This window comes from Centroberyx gerrardi, chromosome 10 (genome assembly GCF_048128805.1).
Source record: "Centroberyx gerrardi isolate f3 chromosome 10, fCenGer3.hap1.cur.20231027, whole genome shotgun sequence".
Lineage (NCBI taxonomy): Eukaryota > Metazoa > Chordata > Actinopteri > Beryciformes > Berycidae > Centroberyx > Centroberyx gerrardi.
Window position 1 is genome coordinate 7705800 of NC_136006.1, and position 22571 is coordinate 7728370.

The window sequence follows — 22571 nt, forward strand, 5'->3', positions numbered from 1 at the left end:
GTAAAAAGATGAAGTGACACAGACACTGGATTCAGATCAACACTGAACGCAACAACATCACTGGCTCCAAATCCCTGATATGGCAACAAAAATCATCTACTTCACAGTGAACGGGAGACCAGAGCAGGCCGAGTTCCCAGTGGATTGTCCTGCCCAGGATGTAAAAGGTAGGTCAAAAAAATACATTTAAAGTGCACTTATTTATGTATAAGAATGTATTTTATGGTATGTGTTGAGTGCACACATGCATGCACATGTGTACAATGATGCTAAATATAGATATACATACAGATATACAAGTAGTATCTGTTTCTCTGAGTAATATGGGAACATTTTTATCATAAATTTGCCAAAATTCTCCCAAATTCCTCTGTCTTTCCTATTGTTCAAGAAGGGGAAATAGTAATGTAAATGCCTGATCTGTCATTACAAACTAAATCAACTCCACCATGTAGGTTTCCTTGGAAATATGGGATACATATAGGGGAGAGTTCACTGATATATAGTGTTATAACAGCTTTCATGTTGGCATGCGAAAAGGAAAACAGACCCTGGACAAAATGTGTAGATCAGCCACAACACAAGCCGAGGATGGACTGTGTTTGTGCAAGAGACGTGGAGGTTGTCTGAGCTGCGGAGAGTGATGCAGCTGCCACTGACAGCTCTTCACTTGTGGCGTCGATCCAAGGCTTTGTCAAGCGTTGGCCGCACATGTACTGTATGTTGTGTTTTGAGAGGCGAAGGTTACAACTGTTTGGATTAACAAAAAGAAGGTGCCTTGCTTTACTAGGAGATTAAAGCATCTCGGGAATATGAATCAGCCTTTGTTTACGTACACGTTTCAATGTGTGTGTATGTTAAGCGCCAGTATGTACGTTTGTGTGTGTGTGTTTGCCTGCATGTGTGTGTGTGATATACCCTCGCTTACACAATGCATTTCCCAGTGTTATGAAGTGTTGATTTTTCAGTGACAATTAGGCCTATTTGGAGTTGATGGGAGAGTTGTTTGTCCACTCATAGAGCTGATATGGCTGTTCAAAACGCTCTAAAAGTGTTCAATTAGCTCTAATGGACTTACATAAACACTGGGATAGTGTTGGTTTTAAATGAACACTGTGGCTTTGTTTCCAGACCTGTTCCGCTCTGCAGCCGAGGCGGGACCCCACGACATCCTGAAGCTGTACAACCCCAAGGGCAACATCATCAACATCTCGCCCCGCCTGGAGCCCAACAGCCCGAACTCCTGCTACAAGCTGGAGGTGGTGGCCGCCGAGTGCAACAGTGAGCCGTTAGGTATCTTCGCCAAGGCACCGTGGGAAACCCTGCGTCGTAGGTTTAGTTCGAAATGTTTTTGAGAATCTCCCTCCCGTCTTGTCGTTGCAGGTGTGGAGCTTGCTGTGGCACTAGGATTTGACCTGTCGTCCATGGAGAAAAGGTAGGCAGGGAGGGGAAAGAAGAGAAACAGAATCCACTTATGATGCTTATGATGCAAAAAAGGGGATTTAATGCTTAGAGTGAATTAAAAAAAAAAAAGTGCAATACCAAAGGAAATTTAGAGAACAAAGATCAGCATCAGTTTGTTCTGGGAGGAGATTTGGGATATATACTGTAGACAGAAATCAACTATTCTTAGGGTAAGGACAAATAGGCAAGATAGACAGTGCGTGGCCAATATTTGGGGACCTTTTGCACCACAGTCCGAAGGTATCGATAAGTGTTTAATAAATCAGCACCATACCGACACTCTGTTTCTTCAGACTGCAGGGCCTGGAGAAGAAGATCCTGATCGAGGCCGGGGAGACTCCTGCAGTCGTGTATGAGATGAAGAAACAGGTGGATTCATTCAGGGAGAAACTAGAGGTAGAGTCAAAGTATGGTGGTATGAACATTTGCATAACTTAGAGTTTATTTTTAATCAGGAAAGAAAATAACCTTTTGAAGCAAACTAGCTTCAAACTGTTTTGTGTATACAATTTTCCTCTTGGGATTCTTGATTTACTTAGCATTTTAATTATTTTTTAGACCTTGCAGTGGTTCCAATTTCCCCAAATTACATTTTGAAGTTTTAATTCTCAGACCAGCATCTTGTTTATCATACAACATGTAAATGGAATATCTGTGTGTGGTTTGAAGAGATTTTTTTTTAACATTTATTTATTAGGGGAAGGTTTGCTGGACTCAAACTGACAACGTTATTATATGCTCTACTGCACAGAGAGCCCGCTGTATAATGCTATTATGAATTATGATATTTTCTTTCACATTTATTTAACCAGGGAGGGTCTGCTGAAAACACATGCTCTTTTGCAGCAATGCCCTACTTCTCGTTCATATGATTAATACGTTCAAATGGAGCATAAATCTGAAGAGGCATTCTGGGGATTCAAACTGTTAACCCTTCGGTGACAAGCCCGCTTCTCTGACCTCTAGTCTCAGCTGATGGTTGGACTCCCTTTCCCCTTTCAGAGCGTGGAGCATCTGAGCTGGTTGGGTTTGTTCAAGGAGCTGTCGGAGGGCACACACAAGCCCTCCCCGTTCTACCACAAGAGAACACTACGGAAAACCAGGGAGGAGTGCGAGCACGTGCGGGAAAAGTTCCTCCAAATGAGGCAGGTGCACATGCAACACTCACTGAGAGTAGAAGGTCAAAAAATCAAGAGTAGCATCATTTTAAAGGGTCTAATGGCTGTGCTTTTAAAGTGTTTCTGCTGCTTCCCCAGCTCCCTGGAAGTATCAGAAGAAGTGAGACAGTATCTAAAGACCCCGACCTTCGATAACTGGTGAGTTTTGACTCGTATGTGAACTGTATAGGCGGTGTTTCATAATCATCTGCAATCTGCATCAGTGTTCAACACCGTATACTGAGGTACTAGCTGTCTGTGTGCCTGTGTGATCATGAGCAAACAACGGCAGCACCTGCTTCTTCAATAGAAGGACAGGAAGAGAGAGAGACAGAGGGTCGGCTTGCGACGGTCGTGTCCGTCAGGCACCTCTGATGCATCTCTGAAGAGGTTAGGGTCCCTCACCCTTTTCATCTGACGGACGCACTCATCTCAATATGAATAGGCCCGCAGTGATCTTACGAATCAAAAGAAGGTCTTCATGACAGGCCTAATTAACGCACTGTGTTTGAAGTGGGGCTCACGGGAGGAGGCGTGCGCTCCGTTCAGTCAGGTTTGGTTATTTCATTCCTTCCATTCATCCCCGAGCTTTTTAGGCAAATGCAACCGGACGGATGTCTTTCAAAAGCAGGGCTACGCACAAGCCAAGAAAAAAAAGAGCTGAAGCTTTTTGAGTGTTAACATCGTTACATTAAATAAATGGATTCCTTTGAAACGCTAATATGCTTTGGTGCAGCCTGGTAATTCCCGCTGTGTAAATGAAATCTTTTAAATGAAATCTAAGTACAATGCGATATGGATGAAAGCACAAATGTTGGCCTTGTTTCATTTAAGTCCATGTGAAAATGGCCGCACCGGTATGCACTCAATAATGTTTTTGCTACCCTTGTCATTATCTGTGTGCTGGCAGACTGAATTGTGTGTCCTTCTGTGCAGGCAAATGAGGTTAAAGGAAATGTTTGTGTAAAGCTTTATCTTTTTTTTTTTAAATTATATTACAGCCTTGTGCTTTATTTGACAGCTGGCAGTGACAGGAAAGATGGATGAGAGAGGGGATGACACGCCACATAGCCAGACTCAAACTCACAACGTCACGAAATACACCTTTACCTGCTGTTCCACCTGGAATACCGTTCTGACTTCTGTTTTCTTTCTTTTTTTAAATCTTTATTCATCCAGGGAAGGTGTTTGCTGAATACCTATGATCTTTTTTCAACACCTGGCTGCTTCATATTCATATAGTTAAACACATTCACAACCACACACCACAGTCTACTGCTGTTGGCCGCTAAGCAGGGGCTGAACTGTGGGTTAACTGCCTTGTTCAAGGGAACTTCACTGGTAGTTTTTGAGGAAAGGAGGAGCGCTACTGATTAAGTTTCCATGCTCAGATTTCCTCAGCTGGAGATTCAAACCAGCAACTGTCCAGTCACAAGCCCGCTTCTCTAACCTTTAGTGGACCGTCCCATGGCCTTGTGTGTTTTGTGTGTGTGTGTGTGTGTGTGTGTGTGTGTGTGTGTGTGTGCAGGCAGTGGGAGGATGCAGAGATCATGGTACTCCTGCAGGTCATGTACACAGACTTAGATTTCATAGCCACCTTCAACATCGAGCCAGAGGTGCTGCAGCAGTTCCTGTTTGAAGTCTACCGGAGGTACAACAACATCCCTTTCCACAACTTCAAACACTGCTTCTGCGTCACCCAGATGGTGAGTGTGCGTGTGTGTGTGTGTGTGTGTGTGTGTGTGTGTGTGTGTGTGTGTTAGAGAGAAGGTTTAGTAAGGGCAAATCATGGAGAGCCCCTGTTACCTCTGCAATCATCAAATCCTTGATGGCTAATTGGTGAAGGACGTCTAGCCTATGGATTAGAGAGGTGACTCAAATCACTGAAGAAGTCTGGAAGGTCAAGCTTTCACCTCAACACATCCTTGAAAGAAGACGTTTGATATTCTGATTCTATTTCAGTCTGTCATTTTTCTTAAAGTCAGTCAAACCATTGGGTGCTGTTTGTTAGCCCGCGGCTAGCAGTACGCATTGGTTTCAATGAGGATTGCTAATGATGCTAAAAAGCCACTTCTCGGGTAGGTGAATGGGAAATGCATACACTTTAAAATGCCATTGTATACTGTGATTTAGATATATGTGTTGCTGTGGACTGCAACAACAACAGTAGTGTTATTTCCAAATCACTATACACTGTATAAATCCATTTTGGGGGAAAAATCATTACCTGAACTTTACAATTTAATATCTTTGATGGCATTCTTTAAAGCTGTTTTCATTTCCAGCATTTTTACTTGCCCACTATCCTTAAAAAGACCCATGATTAGTCCTATCACCATCCCATTGTTCTGTGTGTTTTATTTATTTATTTATTGTTTGTTTGTTTTGTTTGTTTTTACTTATTTGTTTATTTCTATATACATACGTATATACATGTATATCTAAAATTTATTTCCAGTGTACTTTTATGGTTATCTGTTAAGAGTTATCGGTTAAGAGCATTATATTATTATATATGGATTTCTGTTAAACTGCTCAAATAAAAATAATTGAAAGAAAAAGACCCATGATTTATTTTGTTTTCATTCATTTTGTAAGAGCAGATGTTACTTTTCAAAACCATAACCTCTCCCATTCGCCACTCTGTTTTTTTCTGCCTCTTCGTCTCTGAGCAGATGTACGGTTTGATCTGGCTGACTGACCTGAGGAGTAAGATCGACAGCATCGACCTGCTGACCATGTTGACCTCTGCAGTCTGCCACGACCTCGACCACACAGGATACAACAACGCCTATCAGGTCGGTGCACCTGCTAGGCTTCCCTATGAATAACAACATAATTACATCTGGATGTAGCATACCTATGATATGCCATTTTTAGTGCCGTGTTCTATCCCTCTAGGCTCTACAGAGCTGCTGCATACAGGAGAGTAGTGGTTAATTCTCCATTTGCAGATTCAATTCTGTTTAACGCTGTTAAATTTATCTTTCAGATAAATGCTCGGACTGAACTTGCTCTTCGCTACAATGACATCTCTCCGCTGGAGAACCACCACTGTGCCGTAGCTTTTGAGATACTGGAGAAGGTAAGGCTTGGTCAGCGAGATCACACATACTGCTTGTAGGATTTTTTTTTTACCCAAGCTGCCTTATAGAACCATGAATACATACATTGTTAGTACAGGGAACTGAACTCAAAACCCTGGTATTATTAGACTATACTGGACAAGACCAGGTGCAGTCACCATGAGATGAAGTCTATGAACAGACATAAATTCAAAAATGTGACATTTGTTCTGTTCAGAAGGTATGAGGAGTTTGTGCTGCAGGCAGAAACAATGAACAGAAGTCTTTCTCTCTCTCTTACAGACAGAGACCAATATCTTCAGAAATCTGACCACAGAACAGTACAAACGAATAAGGGAGGGAATCATCAAGTGAGTTCATCTCTGTCATTCTCTTAGCATGCATGTCTTCTAATTAATTCAGTAGTAACAACACTACAACATACGCTAGCTAATTATTCTAAGAGTGTTTATTCTCTCTTAATTGCAGATGCATCCTGGCCACTGACATGACAAGACACAATGAGATCCTCAATAAGTTCAAGTCCATCCTGCCTGTTTTTGACTTCAATAACAAGGATCACAGAGATGTGGTAAGAGGACAGTAGATGTAAACACAACAAAACATGATACTATATCAATAGGATCAGTTTGGAGAGGCATTAGGGAAATATCATTACTTAGAACTACTAAAAAAAAGAGCAGAGAGAGCCTGTTGCTGCATGAGATAATGTCTAATTTAGATGGGTTAAGTCTATCGCCCCTCTGGGTCCTAACAGAGAATTTGGATTGGATTTTAGTGGAAAATGAAGAAAAGTCAGTATTGTAATTGGGAATCAGAAATGGAAGTGCAGAACTTGCACTGTTAGAATTTTATAAGAGTGAAATTTTCCTATACATAGTATTCTGTTACATCACCACATGGCCATCTTGGTAGGAAAATAACAGGTGATTGTAATAAATTCACAGGTGATTATAATCAAATGACAGCCACAGCCAATGAGCTGTGTGTATGGTGAAGTGCCATATTGGTAGGAAATGCATGTGACATCATGGGAATACTATGAATAGTGTTCACTCATCCTTAGGGTTCGACTGATATAGTAGTAGTGGTAATAGTAGTAGTAGTAGTAGTAGTGTCTTATGGTGTAAATGTTGTTTCCTTTCCACTCTACCAAGAATACAGTTTTGGGGGAAACACTGAATACTTGCAATCTTTTTTGGCACACAAATTGTCATATTTAAAGATATTGAACATCGACACAAAATATCAGCTATCAGCAGCTTCAATCCAAAAAATACCAGCATTGGTATGAGCCTTCAAAAACATAATAATCATGTAAAGCTGTCTATTATCTGTTTGTTTTTCCTGCTATATGTGCAGCTGATGATGATCCTGATCAAAGTGAGTGACATCTCCAACGAGGCGCGGCCCATGGAGGTGGCTGAGCCCTGGCTGGACTGCCTTCTGCAGGAGTTCTACAACCAGGTAACTGACTGCTGTTGCATGGAGAGAAACGATATAGTGTTGCAACACCAGATGACCAGTTGAAAACTAGAGGATTGTGTCCATAGTGTTTCACATGACCTGACCATTTTGTGATTTCATAGCAAAGAAGTCTGCCATCACTCATTTTCACAAATGACTGATGATTTATGTGTTGTTCTCTCAGAGCAGTATGGAACGAGATTAGTGCCAGTAGAAAAAAATATTGATTTGCATACATTTGAATTTGTCATGCTCATATTGAACCATTGAATTCATTCAATAAATTTGTTAATACATGAATTCAAAACTTGAATTTGTGAGGCACAATCTGAAATTGAATGAAATGACCTGAAAATTTGGTTTTCCCAATTCAAATTTTATTTTATTAATTACCTCTACCAAGGACGTTGTTTTCACCCCTGGAAGTTTATCTGTCTGTCAGCAGGATATCTCAAAAACGTTTGATGGATTTTCATGAATTTTGGAACAATTTGTTAGATTTTAGTAGTGATCTGTTTCCACCATTAGACGATTGTTGTTTTTTGGCCATAATCAAGAATGATGTGATATAACAGCAATTTGGAGAATTGTACAGTGTTTGGTGCTTTGCACTTTTGAGGTGCTTTCTAGTTCAGACTGAGCTCTCTGAGACACAGATGGACTTTTGTTTTGTGTTGAACCAGAATGCAATCTTCCTAACAAGATGCACAAGTATATTGTGCATGCCAAAGCATTTGGTATTGATTGTGTTACTACACAAAGAACGGTGACTTATATTTATACCACTCCTGGGTTCTGTTCGCAACTAATGATTGAATTTACTCGACCATTTCATACTTAAGAATAGAATATAATGGTCTGCTAAAATACACAAAACAGTATCATAGATTAAAACATCAGGATGATTACACAAACCAGCTCTAAATTCCATCATTCCAGCATTATTTCCAATCCAATCCTTTCTTGTCGTCCATCTGTCCTCAGAGTGACATGGAGAAGCTGGAGGGTCTTCCGGTCACCCCCTTCATGGACCGGGACAAGGTGACCAAGCCTTCGTCTCAAACAGGCTTCATCCGATTTGTCCTCTTCCCCCTCTTCATCGAGCTGGCCAACCTCTTCCCCTGCCTGGAGGTAATTTATTAAGGAATTTCAGAAACTGATTTAATAATTTCACAGAACCTCATTACTGTATTACACACAGTGGAAGAACAGTTTGTTCCTTCCTGAACAGCACATCTTCCTGAGGAGCATATGCTGCAGTTTTCATCTCAATATTAATTAAGCTGTTTGTCATCTGAACAAACTTTTGAAAGATTGCCACTTCAAAAATGAAATGTTAAACATCAACCCACTTGTGTATACCATCTCTAATGAGGCTTTTGTATGCCATCTTTAAAATGTCTTTGCTTATATCTGTAAAACTATTCAGATACTATAATATGCTATACTACCTCCATATATATGCTATTTGACCATGGCTGCTGTTTTCAGACTGAGAGTGTATCCTCCATAAAGGAAAATCCACCCTAAAACACCGTAACACTGTTAAAAAAAACAACTATTGGTGATGTACTTTGGATTTCTGGGCCCATTTTGTTGTTTGGAAAATGAGCAGAAAATAGCAAAAAAATGTCATCAATCTAAAAACAGCAACAGTGAATGTAAAAGACTTATTTCTAGAGCTGCCATTTTGCACTGATGTTGCTACACCAAATCATACAGGGAGAAATCCATTGTAGAAGAAGCAGAGATTTCAATTTCTCCACCGACAGTAGCCTCAATGGACCAGAATGCACTGCAGTCACAAGACATGTTAAGTTTAGAGAAAGGGGTTTAGCCACGATCATTAACACACTCCAATATTCACAGTCAATATTCACTATAAAGTAGCTGACTAGCTATTTACGCCCGTATGCCCGCCTTTGATTGTAAACAACAAGTTCACACCCGTTCTCCAAGGGTTGTCAAAAGGCATTCTGGGAAATGTAGGAAATCACTAACTGAAATAGAAGTAGCCGAGGCAGGTTGAGGGAAAGTGGGTACACAAAACACTTCATCACAAAATCCTGGAATGCATTGACCACAAACAAATGAGATCTAGCAGCGTCTGTAAGAGTATCCGAGTGTGGAATTTGTCTTTAATTCTTCATTAATCCCGCAGCAACACATCATCGACCCGGTGCGGAAGGCTCTCGACTACTACACAGAGATGGAGAAAGCGCTGGAGAGGGAGAAACAGAACCGAGCCCAGAGTGAGAAGACAGCCAAGAGCAAGGAGACGCCTCTGGGCACACAGAGCGCAGCTGACAGCCAAACAGAGGCTGGGCCCGATGCCTCCAAAGCAGCCTCACAGTGAACTATGGCGGCGTGTGCACTTATGACCTGCGACAGCCAAGACTGTGTGAAATTAACATATTGTGGGCGGTTTATCTGAAGAGTGTATACATTTATATTCATTTAGATGTATCTGGCCCGTGTAAATGATTCTATTTGTACTTTTTCTTGTTTGTTTGTTCATTGAGCTCAGCATAAATAATGCTCTCCTAAGTAGGCTTGCCATGTAGTTTTGGTGTATGCACTATTGAATGTAATCTGATGGAATCCAATCAGAATCATTGGTATTTTTGAACCCAGCTTCTAGTTTATGGTTCTATTGGACAGTCCCATAAGATTGTTAGAGTGCTGTATGAGCCTATAGGGTTTTGAGTGGAACAAAATAAAACAGCCATATCCTAAAGGAATTGTTCCAAAATACAAATTATTCCAACTGGATTCTATCATATTTTTAAACTGAGACAATCCTATTACATTCCTAAAGGATTTTTTTTGACAAAGGAGGAATGGATTATACAGTAGGCTAGATGGATTATATTACTATATTCAACATATTGTATCATTAGTCTGATGCCAGGGGAGGATTTCTTGTTTCTTCTTATAAAATCTCCAGTGTTGCTTGATTGTTTTGGAAGAAATAAACACAAAGTGCATGGTGTCTGCAGCACTACTGTAAGCTGGTTGGTCGCATCAGTAGCAAATGTGCAGCTAATAAAAAAAAAAATAAAAAAAACCTTTTGTCAGCTGTTTCCTTTACAAAGCATTATGAGGTGAAGTACCTCATGTATCTGTGATTCTAACATCACAGAGGCTGTGGTACTTAACTTGGCAATCATCTGTTCCTGTAATATACATGTGGTGCTGAGTTTTATGTTTGTTGGGATAAAAGAAAGTCCACTCACAGTAAAGTGAGAATTAATTTTGACAGCAGAAAGGTAGCAAGGATAATACTGAAGACACAGAAGAGAAACTTCTGGAAGGATTTGTTCCTACACCAGTGGAGACGCATACCGTATGTAGATGGAGGACTTGGTCACTCAACTATCTTTGGGCACTGCCATAGCAATTCTGGCATAGGCTACTTGTAGAATATATATAGGTATGTATGTATGTATGTATGTATGTATATATGTATGTATGTATGTATATATGTATGCATAGGGAATATTTGCTGGCAATGGGCAATGAGTATGAGCGAATGGGCAAAGAGGACAACGGGCAAGTGTAACTAAGTGAAAAACCCCTGTTTTCTACTGAAAATTTAATAATTTAATAATTTTATCAAGGTTATCCATTGGAATTTCATAACATGTCTGTAAAGAGTGCAGAATTGCCCCACTTTCATTTCCCACCATTATTATAAAAGGACTTATGAAACTGTGGGAGATTACAATTACAATTTACAATTTCCCATTTGGCAGACACTTTTATCCAAAGCCACACATGAGATTTTAATACAACACAAGCAAGGATCTTGAGATACACAGTATCTCATCCACCCTCACTTTATTATGCTTTTTTTCTTGGTTCTTCATATATATACACACTATATAGTAAATTCAACGTTTTCCTATCTTTCAATAATAACAATAATAATGCACATTAAGTTTAATCCATTATGACGTCACAGTGAAGACGCGTCCACTGGCTGCACCTTTAAAATAAACATTCCGACCGATTGTTGGGTTATTCGCAACTGAACGCGGCAGCAGCGGTCCACTCCGGGTTTCACCAAAGGTATGTAATATATACTAAGGGATTTCACATTGTTTTCTCTTTTAAGCCTTTCTCCAAAAACATTTTGTTTCTGAAATGACTCTGTCTGGCATAAGGCTGGTCGAGACCAAGTGAGAATACTTGATATGGTAAAATATTAATAAGGTTGTTACAACATTTTACCATAAGCTGAACTTCATCTAGTCAGGTAGGGAGTTGGAAAACCCTCAGCCTCCTGAGGAAGAGGTGAGAAAAAAAATATATATATATATAAAAAGTAGTATACTAGTAGTAGTACTATGTATACTATGTTGTAGTATACTATTTGTTGTTGCATGAGGAGCCAAATTCAGGTCAGGCAGTGAGTCAAACACCTGTCGCTTCGTTAGATGATGCGCTTCGTGAGATGGCCTCTAGAGGGCGTTTTTGACTAAGATATAAAACGGAGAAAGCCTGGTATAAATTGGGATGACTGGAGGTTTTCCAGATCAGTTTCTTATTTAATTTAATTAATACTGTATAGTCTGCTTCTTCTTTTTTCTATGAAGTAGCTCCCTTATGAGCAAAGCTAAGCCACTGTATTTCTGCCTCTCCCACCATGTTGATGTTCCCAAACAGCCCAGTTGACAGAAATCTATCAGTCAATAATTCTGTCGGTTTTCTGATGGATCAGTGTGGCCGCAGCTAGTGGAATTCAACACACGCGCCGTGGGCTGGTACAGGATCTGTAAGTTTCCTACTTTCATTTCAGTTACGAATAAAGCAGTTAGCAGTTTTAGCATTGCTCATTCAAAGCACTTTACGGCTAGCAATAAACTAACGTTAGCTTGTTAGCTTACAGTTATTTTACGTTCAACAAGAGCTAGCGATGCCATCAAAGATAACGGAAAGACAAACTACAGAATCACATCACATCGTGAGTAAAAATAACAGCAAAACTTGAAATGTCAATGCTCTAGGAATGGGAACTATGAAGGTACTTTCGCGGCAACAAATAGGCACAAAAGTTGATGCAATAAGAAGATATTTCAATTCAAGTTAGCTAGCAATTTTGACCTCAAATGAAAACTCAAATGAAACTCAAATGAAAATAAGTTTTGAATTTTCGAAAGAAGAAACGTCAGCCATTTCTGTTAACCGATATTTTTCTAAGTTTATGCTATTCATTACTTGAGGGTAGTGATGGATATGATCTTAATGTCTTTGTTGATGTTTACTCTTTACATTACATTAACCTTTTCTCCTAATTATGTTTTCAGCTGGGAATGTATGTTTAATATTGAACAATCTTTTTAAGTTAGACTTGTGATAGTAACCTTTTCCTTTTTATAGAGTCTATTTCATTATCCTGCTGTATTTTGACTTCATAGGATGAAAATGGTGACTTAATTTGCCCGTTGTGGTAGGATAGCCTACACTTTGTGCTATGCTCTGTGGGTCTCCTGGTTGCTGGATGGTCTTTCAAACTATTAGACCATCCTGCCTCCTAAACCTGGTCCAGCTGTTTTTGTTCTCTCTCTTGTAACCTCAGTGTCACTTTCCCCACGTGTTGTGATCCAGTGATGAGCAGTGATGCCAGCGACTTTGACTCATATCCTTTGAATTGCCTTGAGCTACCTTTAATGTTTTCATACTAACCATTTTTCTTTTACAAGGTGCCAGCTATTTCTGTAATATTCTGCTATCACTAAGTGATAAGCATTTTGACTGAGCAAAGTTTGTCTACTTCAAGAGGCTGTAATTTCTTGAGACAGTGGTAAAGGCTGCTTCTCCTACCTTTGCTTTAACACTGTTTTCTTAGTTTGTCTGCTGTCTCTATGAGTGTGTACGTGGTTTAATATTTCTACTTGAGTGAATGTGTGGGTCGTTCTTGCACGGCTGTTTGTGTGTGGCTGTTTTTCTTCTTTCTCAGACTGTGCTCTCCTACGGTGGGGTCAAGTGCTGGTAACCTCTGACCTCTGTAAACAATATCACAAATGGAGAAGATGAGAAGGAAGATTCTACATTGTTACAAACCTGGAACAGCGTACTTTGCAGACCATTTTCAAAGTTTGTCTTCTTGAAGAGACTGTATCTTCATGAGACAGTGGTAAAGACTGCTCTCCTACGGTGGGGTCAAGTGCTGGTAATCTCTGACCCCCAGGTAAACGGTATCGGGATCAACACTGGACCAACACAGTGTCATATCCTACTTTAGCTTTGACAGTATTTTCTTAGTCTGTCTGCTATCTTTATGAGTGTGTACGTGGTTGAATATGTATACTTGAGTATTTGTATGTCGTTCTTGCACGGCTGTTTGTGCGTGGCTGTCTGTCTGTTTTTCTTCTTTCTCAGACACAGGTGCAGTGTTTCTACCTGGAAGTGGACGCAGTTGCTGCCCTATCTTCTACGGTCGTTGGTGCTTTCCAAAGTCTCATCTCTGCTCCCATTTCAACCCGGCTGAGATGACACTTTGGAGAGCACCAAAGTCTCATCTCTACTGCTGTTTCTACCTGGCTGTGAACGTGAGTGCTACTCTTGTTTCTGTGGACATCATCGCCAACCGTGGCCCCATCTCTCCGCTGCATTTTGCTTCTCTCTTCCTCATCTGTTTTTCTGTTTTTCCCATGTCATTGTCCATTATCTTGTCACTGTTTGTCCCCGCACCTATTGCACACTGTTTGTTGAAGCCTAGTTAATTTTCTGCTATCACTAAGTGATAAGCATTTTGATCTAGCAAAGTTTCTCTTCATCAAGGCGCTGTACCTCCTTGAGACAGTGGTAAAGACTGCTCTCCTACGGTGGGGTCAAGTGCTGGTAACCTCTGACCCCCAGGTAAACAATATCACAAATGGAGAAGATGAGAAGGAAGATTCTACATTATTACAAACCAGAAACAGCGTACTTGGCAGACCCATTTCCAAAGTTTGTCTTCTTGAAGAGGCTGTATCTTCATGAGACAGTGGTAAAGACTGTTCTCCTACGGTGGGGTCAAGTGCTGGTAACCTCTGACCCCCAGGTAAACGGTATCGGGACCAACACTGGACCAACACAGTGTCATATCCTACTTTAGCTTTGACAGTATTTTCTTTGTCTGCTATCTTTATGAGTGTGTACGTGGTTGAATATGTATACTTTAGTATGTGTATGTCGTTCTTGCACGGCTGTTTGTGTGTGGCTGTCTGTCTGTTTTTCTTCTTTCTCAGACACAGGTGCAGTGTTTCTACCTGGAAGTGGACACGGTTGCTGCCCTATCTTCTACGGTCGTTGGTGCTTCCCAAAGACTCATCTCTACTCCCATTTCAACCCGGCTGTACCTTCTTGAGACAGTGGTAAAGACTGCTCTCCTACGGTGGGGTCAAGTGCTGGTAACCTCTGACCCCCAAGTAAACAATATCACAAATGGAGAAGATGAGAAGGCAGATTCTACATTGTTACAAATCAGGAATAGCGTACTTGTTGAAGCCTAGTTAATTTTCTGCTATCACTAAGTGATAAGCATTTTGATCTAGCAAAGTTTCTTTTCATCAAGGCGCTGTACCTCCTTGAGACAGTGGTAAAGACTGCTCTCCTACGGTGGGGTCAAGTGCTGGTAACCTCTGACCCCCAGGTAAACAATATCACAAATGGAGAAGATGAGAAGGAAGATTCTACATTGTTACAAACCAGGAACAGCGTACTTGGCAGACCCATTTCCAAAGTTTGTCTTCTTGAAGAGGCTGTATCTTCATGAGACAGTGGTAAAGACTGCTCTCCTACGGTGGGGTCAAGTGCTGGTAACCTCTGACCCCCAGGTAAACGGTATCGGGACCAACACTGGACCAACACAGTGTCATATCCTACTTTAGCTTTGACAGTATTTTCTTTGTCTGCTATCTTTATGAGTCTGTACATGGTTGAATATGTATACTTGAATATGTGTGGGTCTTTCTTGCACGGCTGTTTGTGTGTGGCTGTCTGTCTGTTTTTCTTCTTTCTCAGACACAGGTGCAGTGTTTCTACCTGGAAGTGGACGCGGTTGCTGCCCTATCTTCTAAGGTCGTTGGTGCTTTCAAAGTCTCATCTCTGCTCCCGTTTCAACCCGGCTGAGATGACACTTTGGAGAGCACCAAAGTCTCATCTCTACTGCTGTTTCTACCTGGCTGCGAACGTGAGTGCTACTCTTGTTTCTGTGGACATCATCGCCAACCGTGGCCCAATCTTGCCGCTGCAATTTGCTTCTCTCTTCCTCATCTGTTTTTCTGTTTTTCCCATGTCATTGTCATTGTCCATTGTCTTGTCACTGTTTCTCCCCGCACCTATTGCACACTGTTTGTTGAAGCCTAGTTAATTTTCTGCTATCACTAAGTGATAAGCATTTTGATCTAGCAAAGTTTCTCTTCATCAAGGCGCTGTACCTTCTTGAGACAGTGGTAAAGACTGCTCTCCTACGGTGGGGTCAAGTGCTGGTAACCTTTGACCCCCAGGTAAACAATATCACAAATGGAGAAGATCAGAAACAAGATTCTACATTGTTACAAACCAGGAACAGCGTATTTGGCAGACCCATTTCCAAAGTTTGTCTTCTTGAAGAGGCTGTATCTTCATGAGACAGTGGTAAAGACTGCTCTCCTACGGTGGGGTCAAGTGCTGGTAACCTCTGACCCCCAGGTAAACGGTATCGGGACCAACATTGGACCAACACAGTGTCATATCCTACCTTAGCTTTGACAGTATTTTCTTAGTCTGTCTACTATCTTTATGAGTGTGTACGTGGTTGAATATGTATACTTGAGTATGTGTATGTCGTTCTTGCACGGCTGTTTGTGTGTGGCTGTCTGTCTGTTTTTCTTCTTTCTCAGACACAGGTGCAGTGTTTCTACCTGGAAGTGGACGCGGTTGCTGCCCTATCTTCTACGGTCGTTGGTGCTTCCCAAAGACTCATCTCTACTCCCATTTCAACCCAGCTGTACCTTCTTGAGACAGTGGTAAAGACTGCTCTCCTACGGTGGGGTCAAGTGCTGGTAACCTCTGACCCCCAGGTAAACAATATCACAAATGGAGAAGATGAGAAGGAAGATTCTACATTGTTACAAACCAGGAACAGCGTACTTGGCCGACCCATTTCCAAAGTTTGTCTTCTTGAAGAGGCTGTATCTTCATGAGACAGTGGTAAAGACTGCTCTCCTACGGTGGGGTCAAGTGCTGGTAACCTCTGACCCCCAGGTAAACGGTATCGGGACCAACACTGGACCAACACAGTGTCATATCCTACTTTAGCCTTGACAGTATTTTCATAGTCTCCTATCTTTATGAGTGTGTACGTGGTTGAATATGTATACTTGAGTATGTGTATGTCGTTCTTGCACGGCTGTTTGTGTGTGGCTGTCTGTCTGTTTTTCTTCTTTCTCAGACACAGGTGCAGTGTTTCTACCTGGAAGTGGACGCTGTTGCTGCCCTATCTTCTACGGTCGTTGGTGCTTCCCAAAGACTCATCTCTACTCCCATTTCAACCCAGCTGTACCTTCTTGAGACAGTGGTAAAGACTGCTCTCCTACGGTGGGGTCAAGTGCTGGTAACCTCTGACCCCCAGGTAAACAATATCAGAAATGGAGAAGATGAGAAGGAAGATTCTACATTGTTACAAATCAGGAATAGCGTACTTGTTGAAGCCTAGTTAATTTTCTCCTATCACTAAGTGATAAGCATTTTGATCTAGCAAAGTTTCTCTTCATCAAGGTGCTGTACCTTCTTGAGACAGTGGTAAAGACTGCTCTCCTACGGTGGGGTCAAGTGCTGGTAACCTCTGACCCCCAGGTAAACGGTATCGGGACCAACACTGGACCAACACAGTGTCATATCCTACTTTAGCTTTGACAGTATTTTCTTTGTCTGCTATCTTTATGAGTGTGTACGTGGTTGAATATGTATACTTGAGTATGTGTATGTCGTTCTTGCACGGCTGTTTGTGTGTGGCTGTCTGTCTGTTTTTCTTCTTTCTCAGACACAGGTGCAGTGTTTCTACCTGGAAGTGGACGCGGTTGCTGCCCTATCTTCTACGGTCGTTGGTGCTTTCCAAAGTCTCATCTCTGCTCCCATTTCAACCCGGCTGAGATGACACTTTGGAGAGCACCAAAGTCTCATCTCTACTGCTGTTTCCACCTGGCTGTGAACGTGAGTGCTACTCTTGTTTCTGTGGTCATGATCGCCAACGGTGGCCCCATCTCTCCGCTGCATTTTGCACCTCTCTGCCTCATCTGTTTTTCTGTTTTTCCCATGTCATTGTCATTGTCCATTGTTTTGTCACTGTTTGTCCCCGCACCTATTGCATACTTTTTGTTGAAGCCTAGTTAATTTTCTGCTATCACTAAGTGATAAGCATTTTGATCTAGCAAAGTTTCTCTTCATCAAGGCGCTGTACCTTCTTGAGACAGTGGTAAAGACTGCTCTCCTACGGTGGGGTCAAGTGCTGGTAACCTCTGACCCCCAGGTAAACAATATCACAAATAGAGAAGATGAGAAAGAAGATTCTACATTGTTACAAACCAGGAACAGCGTACTTTGCAGACCATTTTCAAAGTTTGTCTTCTTGAAGAGACTGTATCTTCATGAGACAGTGGTAAAGACTGCTCTCCTACGGTGAGGTCAAGTGCTGGTAACCTCTGACCCCCAAGTAAACAATATCAGAAATGGAGAAGATGAGAAGGAAGATTCTACATTGTTACAAACCAGGAATAGCATACTTGGTAAACCCATTTCCAAAGTTTGTTTTCTCGAAGAGGCTGTATCTTCATGAGACAGTGGTAAAGACTGCTCTCCTACAGTGGGGTCAAGTGCTGGTAACCTCTGACCCCCAGGTAAACAATATCACAAATGGAGAAGATGAGAAAGAAGATTCTACATTGTTACAAACCAGGAACAGCGTACTTTGCAGACCATTTTCAAAGTTTGTCTTCTTGAAGAGACTGTATCTTCATGAGACAGTGGTAAAGACTGCTCTCCTACGGTGAGGTCAAGTGCTGGTAACCTCTGACCCCCAAGTAAACAATATCAGAAATGGAGAAGATGAGAAGGAAGATTCTACATTGTTACAAACCAGGAATAGCATACTTGGTAAACCCATTTCCAAAGTTTGTTTTCTCGAAGAGGCTGTATCTTCATGAGACAGTGGTAAAGACTGCTCTCCTACGGTGGGGTCAAGTGCTGGTAACCTCTGACCCCCAGGTAAACGGTATTGGGACCAACACTGGACCAACACAGTATCATATCCTACCTTAGCTTTGACAGTATTTTCATAGTCTGATATCTTTATTAGTGTGTATGTGGTTGAATATGTATACTTGAGTATGTGTATTTTGTTCTTGCACGGCTGTTTGTGTGTGGTTGTCTGTCTGTTATTCTTCTTTCTCAGACACAGGTACAGTGTTTCTACCTGGAAGTGGACGCGGTTGCTGCCCTATCTTCTACGGTCGTTGGTGCTTTCAAAGTCTCATCTCTGCTCCCATTTCAACCCGGCTGTACCTTCTTGTGACAGTGGTAAAGACTGCTCTCCTACGGTGGGGTCAAGTGCTGGTAACCTCTGACCCCCAGGTAAACAATATCACAAATGGAGAAGATGAGAAGGAAGATTCTACATTGTTACAAACCAGGAATAGCGTACTTGGTAAACCCATTTCCAAAGTTTGTCTTCTCGAAGAGGCTGTATCTTCATGAGACAGTGGTAAAGACTGCTCTCCTACGGTGGGGTCAAGTGCTGGTAACCTCTGACCCCCAGGTAAACGGTATCAGGACCAACATTGGACCAACACAGTGTCATATCCTACTTTAGCTTTGACAGTATTTTCTTTGTCTGCTATCTTTATGAGTGTGTACATGGTTGAATATGTATACTTGAGTATGTGTATGTCGTTCTTGCACGGCTGTTTGTGCGTGGCTGTCTGTCTGTTTTTCTTCTTTCTCAGACACAGGTGCAGTGTTTCTACCTGGAAGTGGACGTGGTTGCTGCCCTATCTTCTACGGTCGTTGGTGCTTTCAAAGTCTCATCTCTGCTCCCATTTCAACCCGGCTGAGATGACACTTTGGAGAGCACCAAAGTCTCATCTCTGCTGCTGTTTCCACCTGGCTGTGAACGTGAGTGCTACTCTTGTTTCTGTGGACATCATCGCCAACCGTGGCCCCATCTCTCCGCTGCATTGTGCACCTCTCTGCCTCATCTGTTTTTCTGTTTTTCCCATGTCATTGTCATTGTCCATTGTTTTGTCACTGTTTGTCCCCGCACCTATTGCACACTGTTTGTTGAAGCCTAGTTAATTTTCTGCTATCACCAAGTGATAATCATTTTGATCTAGCAAAGTTTCTCTTCATCAAGGCGCTGTACCTTCATGAGACACTGGTAAAGACTGCTCTCCTACGGTGGGGTCAAGTGCTGGTAACATCTGACCCCCAGGTAAACGGTATCGGGACCAACACTGGACCAACACAGTGTCATATCCTACCTTAGCTTTGACAGTATTTTCTTAGTCTGTCTGCTATCTTTATGAGTGTTTACGTGGTTGAATATGTATACTTGAGTATGTGTGGGTCTTTCTTGCACGGCTGTTTGTGTGTGGCTGTCTGTCTGTTTTTCTTCTTTCTCAGACACAGGTGCAGTGTTTCTACCTGGAAGTGGACGCGGTTGCTGCCCTATCTTCTACGGTCGTTGGTGCTTTCAAAGTCTCATCTCTGCTCCCATTTCAACCCGGCTGTACCTTCTTGAGACAGTGGTAAAGACTGCTCTCCTACGGTGGGCTCATGTGCTGGTAACCTCTGACCCCCAGGTAAACAATATCACAAATGGAGAAGATGAGAAGGAAGATTCTACATTGTTACAAACCAGGAACAGCGTACTTGGTAGACCCATTTCCAAAGTTTGTCTTCTCGAAGAGGCTGTATCTTCATGAGACAGTGGTAAAGACTGCTCTCCTACGGTGGGGTCAAGTGCTGGTAACCTCTGACCCCCAGGTAAACGGTATCGGGACCAACACTGGACCAACACAGTGTCATATCCTACTTTAGCTTTGACAGTATTTTCTTAGTCTGTCTGCTATCTTTATGAGTGTGTACGTGGTTGAATATGTATACTTGAGTATGTGTATGTCGTTCTTGCACGGCTGTTTGTGTGTGGCTGTCTGTCTGTTTTTCTTCTTTCTCAGACACAGGTGCAGTGTTTCTACCTGGAAGTGGACGCGGTTGCTGCCCTATCTTCTACGGTCGTTGGTGCTTTCCAAAGTCTCATCTCTGCTCCCATTTCAACCCAGCTGAGATGACACTTTGGAGAGCACCAAAGTCTCATCTCTGCTGCTGTTTCCACCTGGCTGTGAACGTGAGTGCTACTCTTGTTTCTGTGGACATCATCGCCAACCGTGGCCCCATCTCTCCGCTGCATTTTGCACCTCTCTGCCTCATCTGTTTTTCTGTTTTTCCCATGTCATTGTCATTGTCCATTGTTTTTGTCACTGTTTGTCCCCGCACCTATTGCACACTGTTTGTTGAAGCCTAGTTAATTTTCTGCTATCACTAAATGATAAGCATTTTGATCTAGCAAAGTTTCTCTTCATCAAGGCGCTGTACCTTCTTGAGACAGTGTTAAAGACTGCTCTCCTACGGTGGGGTCAAGTGCTGGTAACCTCTGACCCCCAGGTAAACAATATCACAAATAGAGAAGATGAGAAAGAAGATTCTACATTGTTACAAACCAGGAACAGCGTACTTTGCAGACCATTTTCAAAGTTTGTCTTCTTGAAGAGACTGTATCTTCATGAGACAGTGGTAAAGACTGCTCTCCTACGGTGGGGTCAAGTGCTGGTAACCTCTGACCCCCAGGTAAACGGTATCGGGACCAACACTGGACCAACACAGTGTCATATCCTACTTTAGCTTTGACAGTATTTTCTTAGTCTGCTATCTTTATGAGTCTATACGTGCTTGAATATGTATACTTGAGTATGTGTATGTCGTTCTTGCACGGCTGTTTGTGTGTGGCTGTCTGTCTGTTTTTCTTCTTTCTCAGACACAGGTGCAGTGTTTCTACCTGGAAGTGGACGCGGTTGCTGCCCTATCTTCTACGGTCGTTGGTGCTTTCAAAGTCTCATCTCTACTCCCATTTCAACCCGGCTGAGATGACACTTTGGAGAGCACCAAAGTCTCATCTCTACTGCTGTTTCTACCTGGCTGCGAACGTGAGTGCTACTCTTGTTTCTGTGGACATCATCGCCAACCGTGGCCCAATCTTGCCGCTGCAATTTGCTTCTCTCTGCCTCATCTGTTTTTCTGTTTTTCCCATGTCATTGTCATTGTCCATTATCTTGTCACTGTTTGTCCCCGCACCTATTGCACACTGTTTGTTGAAGCCTAGTTAATTTTCTGCTATCACTAAGTGATAAGCATTTTGATCTAGCAAAGTTTCTCTTCATCAAGGCGCTGTACCTTCTTGAGACAGTGGTAAAGACTGCTCTCCTACGGTGGGGTCAAGTGCTGGTAACCTCTGACCCCCAAGTAAACAATATCACAAATGGAGAAGATGAGAAGGAAGATTCTACATTGTTACAAATCAGGAATAGCGTACTTGTTGAAGCCTAGTTAATTTTCTCCTATCACTAAGTGATAAGCATTTTGATCTAGCAAAGTTTCTCTTCATCAAGGCGCTGTACCTTCTTGAGACAGTGGTAAAGACTGCTCTCCTACGGTGGGGTCAAGTGCTGGTAACCTCTGACCCCCAGGTAAACGGTATCGGGAACAACACTGGACCAACACAGTGTCATATCCTACCTTAGCTTTGACAGTATTTTCTTAGTCTGCTATCTTTATGAGTCTATACGTGCTTGAATATGTATACTTGAGTATGTGTATGTCGTTCTTGCACGGCTGTTTGTGTGTGGCTGTCTGTCTGTTTTTCTTCTTTCTCAGACACAGGTGCAGTGTTTCTACCTGGAAGTGGACGCGGTTGCTGCCCTATCTTCTACGGTCGTTGGTGCTTTCCAAAGTCTCATCTCTGCTCCCATTTCAACCCGGCTGAGATGACACTTTGGAGAGCACCAAAGTCTCATCTCTGCTGCTGTTTCCACCTGGCTGTGAACGTGAGTGCTACTCTTGTTTCTGTGGACATGATCGCCAACCGTGGCCCCATCTCGCCGCTGCAATTTGCTTCTCTCTGCCTCATCTGTTTTTCTGTTTTTCCCATGTCATTGTCCATTATCTTGTCACTGTTTGACCCCGCACCTATTGCACACTGTTTGTTGAAGCCTAGTTAATTTTCTGCTATCACTAAGTGATAAGCATTTTGATCTAGCAAAGTTTCTCTTCATCAAGGCGCTGTACCTCCTTGAGACAGTGGTAAAGACTGCTCTCCTAC

The 22571-nt window shown here is 42.1% G+C and overlaps 1 protein-coding gene across 1 annotated transcript; it reads left to right on the forward strand.

Annotated features, from left to right (window-relative positions):
* Nucleotides 1–79: 79 nt before the first annotated feature.
* Nucleotides 80–9530, forward strand: LOC139916186 (high affinity cGMP-specific 3',5'-cyclic phosphodiesterase 9A). The gene is made up of 14 exons (XM_071904989.2): nt 80–167; nt 1132–1293; nt 1384–1435; nt 1758–1860; nt 2467–2609; nt 2721–2780; nt 4150–4327; nt 5297–5419; nt 5614–5706; nt 5990–6057; nt 6176–6278; nt 7070–7174; nt 8159–8305; nt 9336–9530. The coding sequence occupies exons 1-14, from the start codon at nt 80–82 to the stop codon at nt 9528–9530; spliced, it is 1620 nt and encodes a 539-aa protein (XP_071761090.1).
* Nucleotides 9531–22571: the final 13041 nt, after the last annotated feature.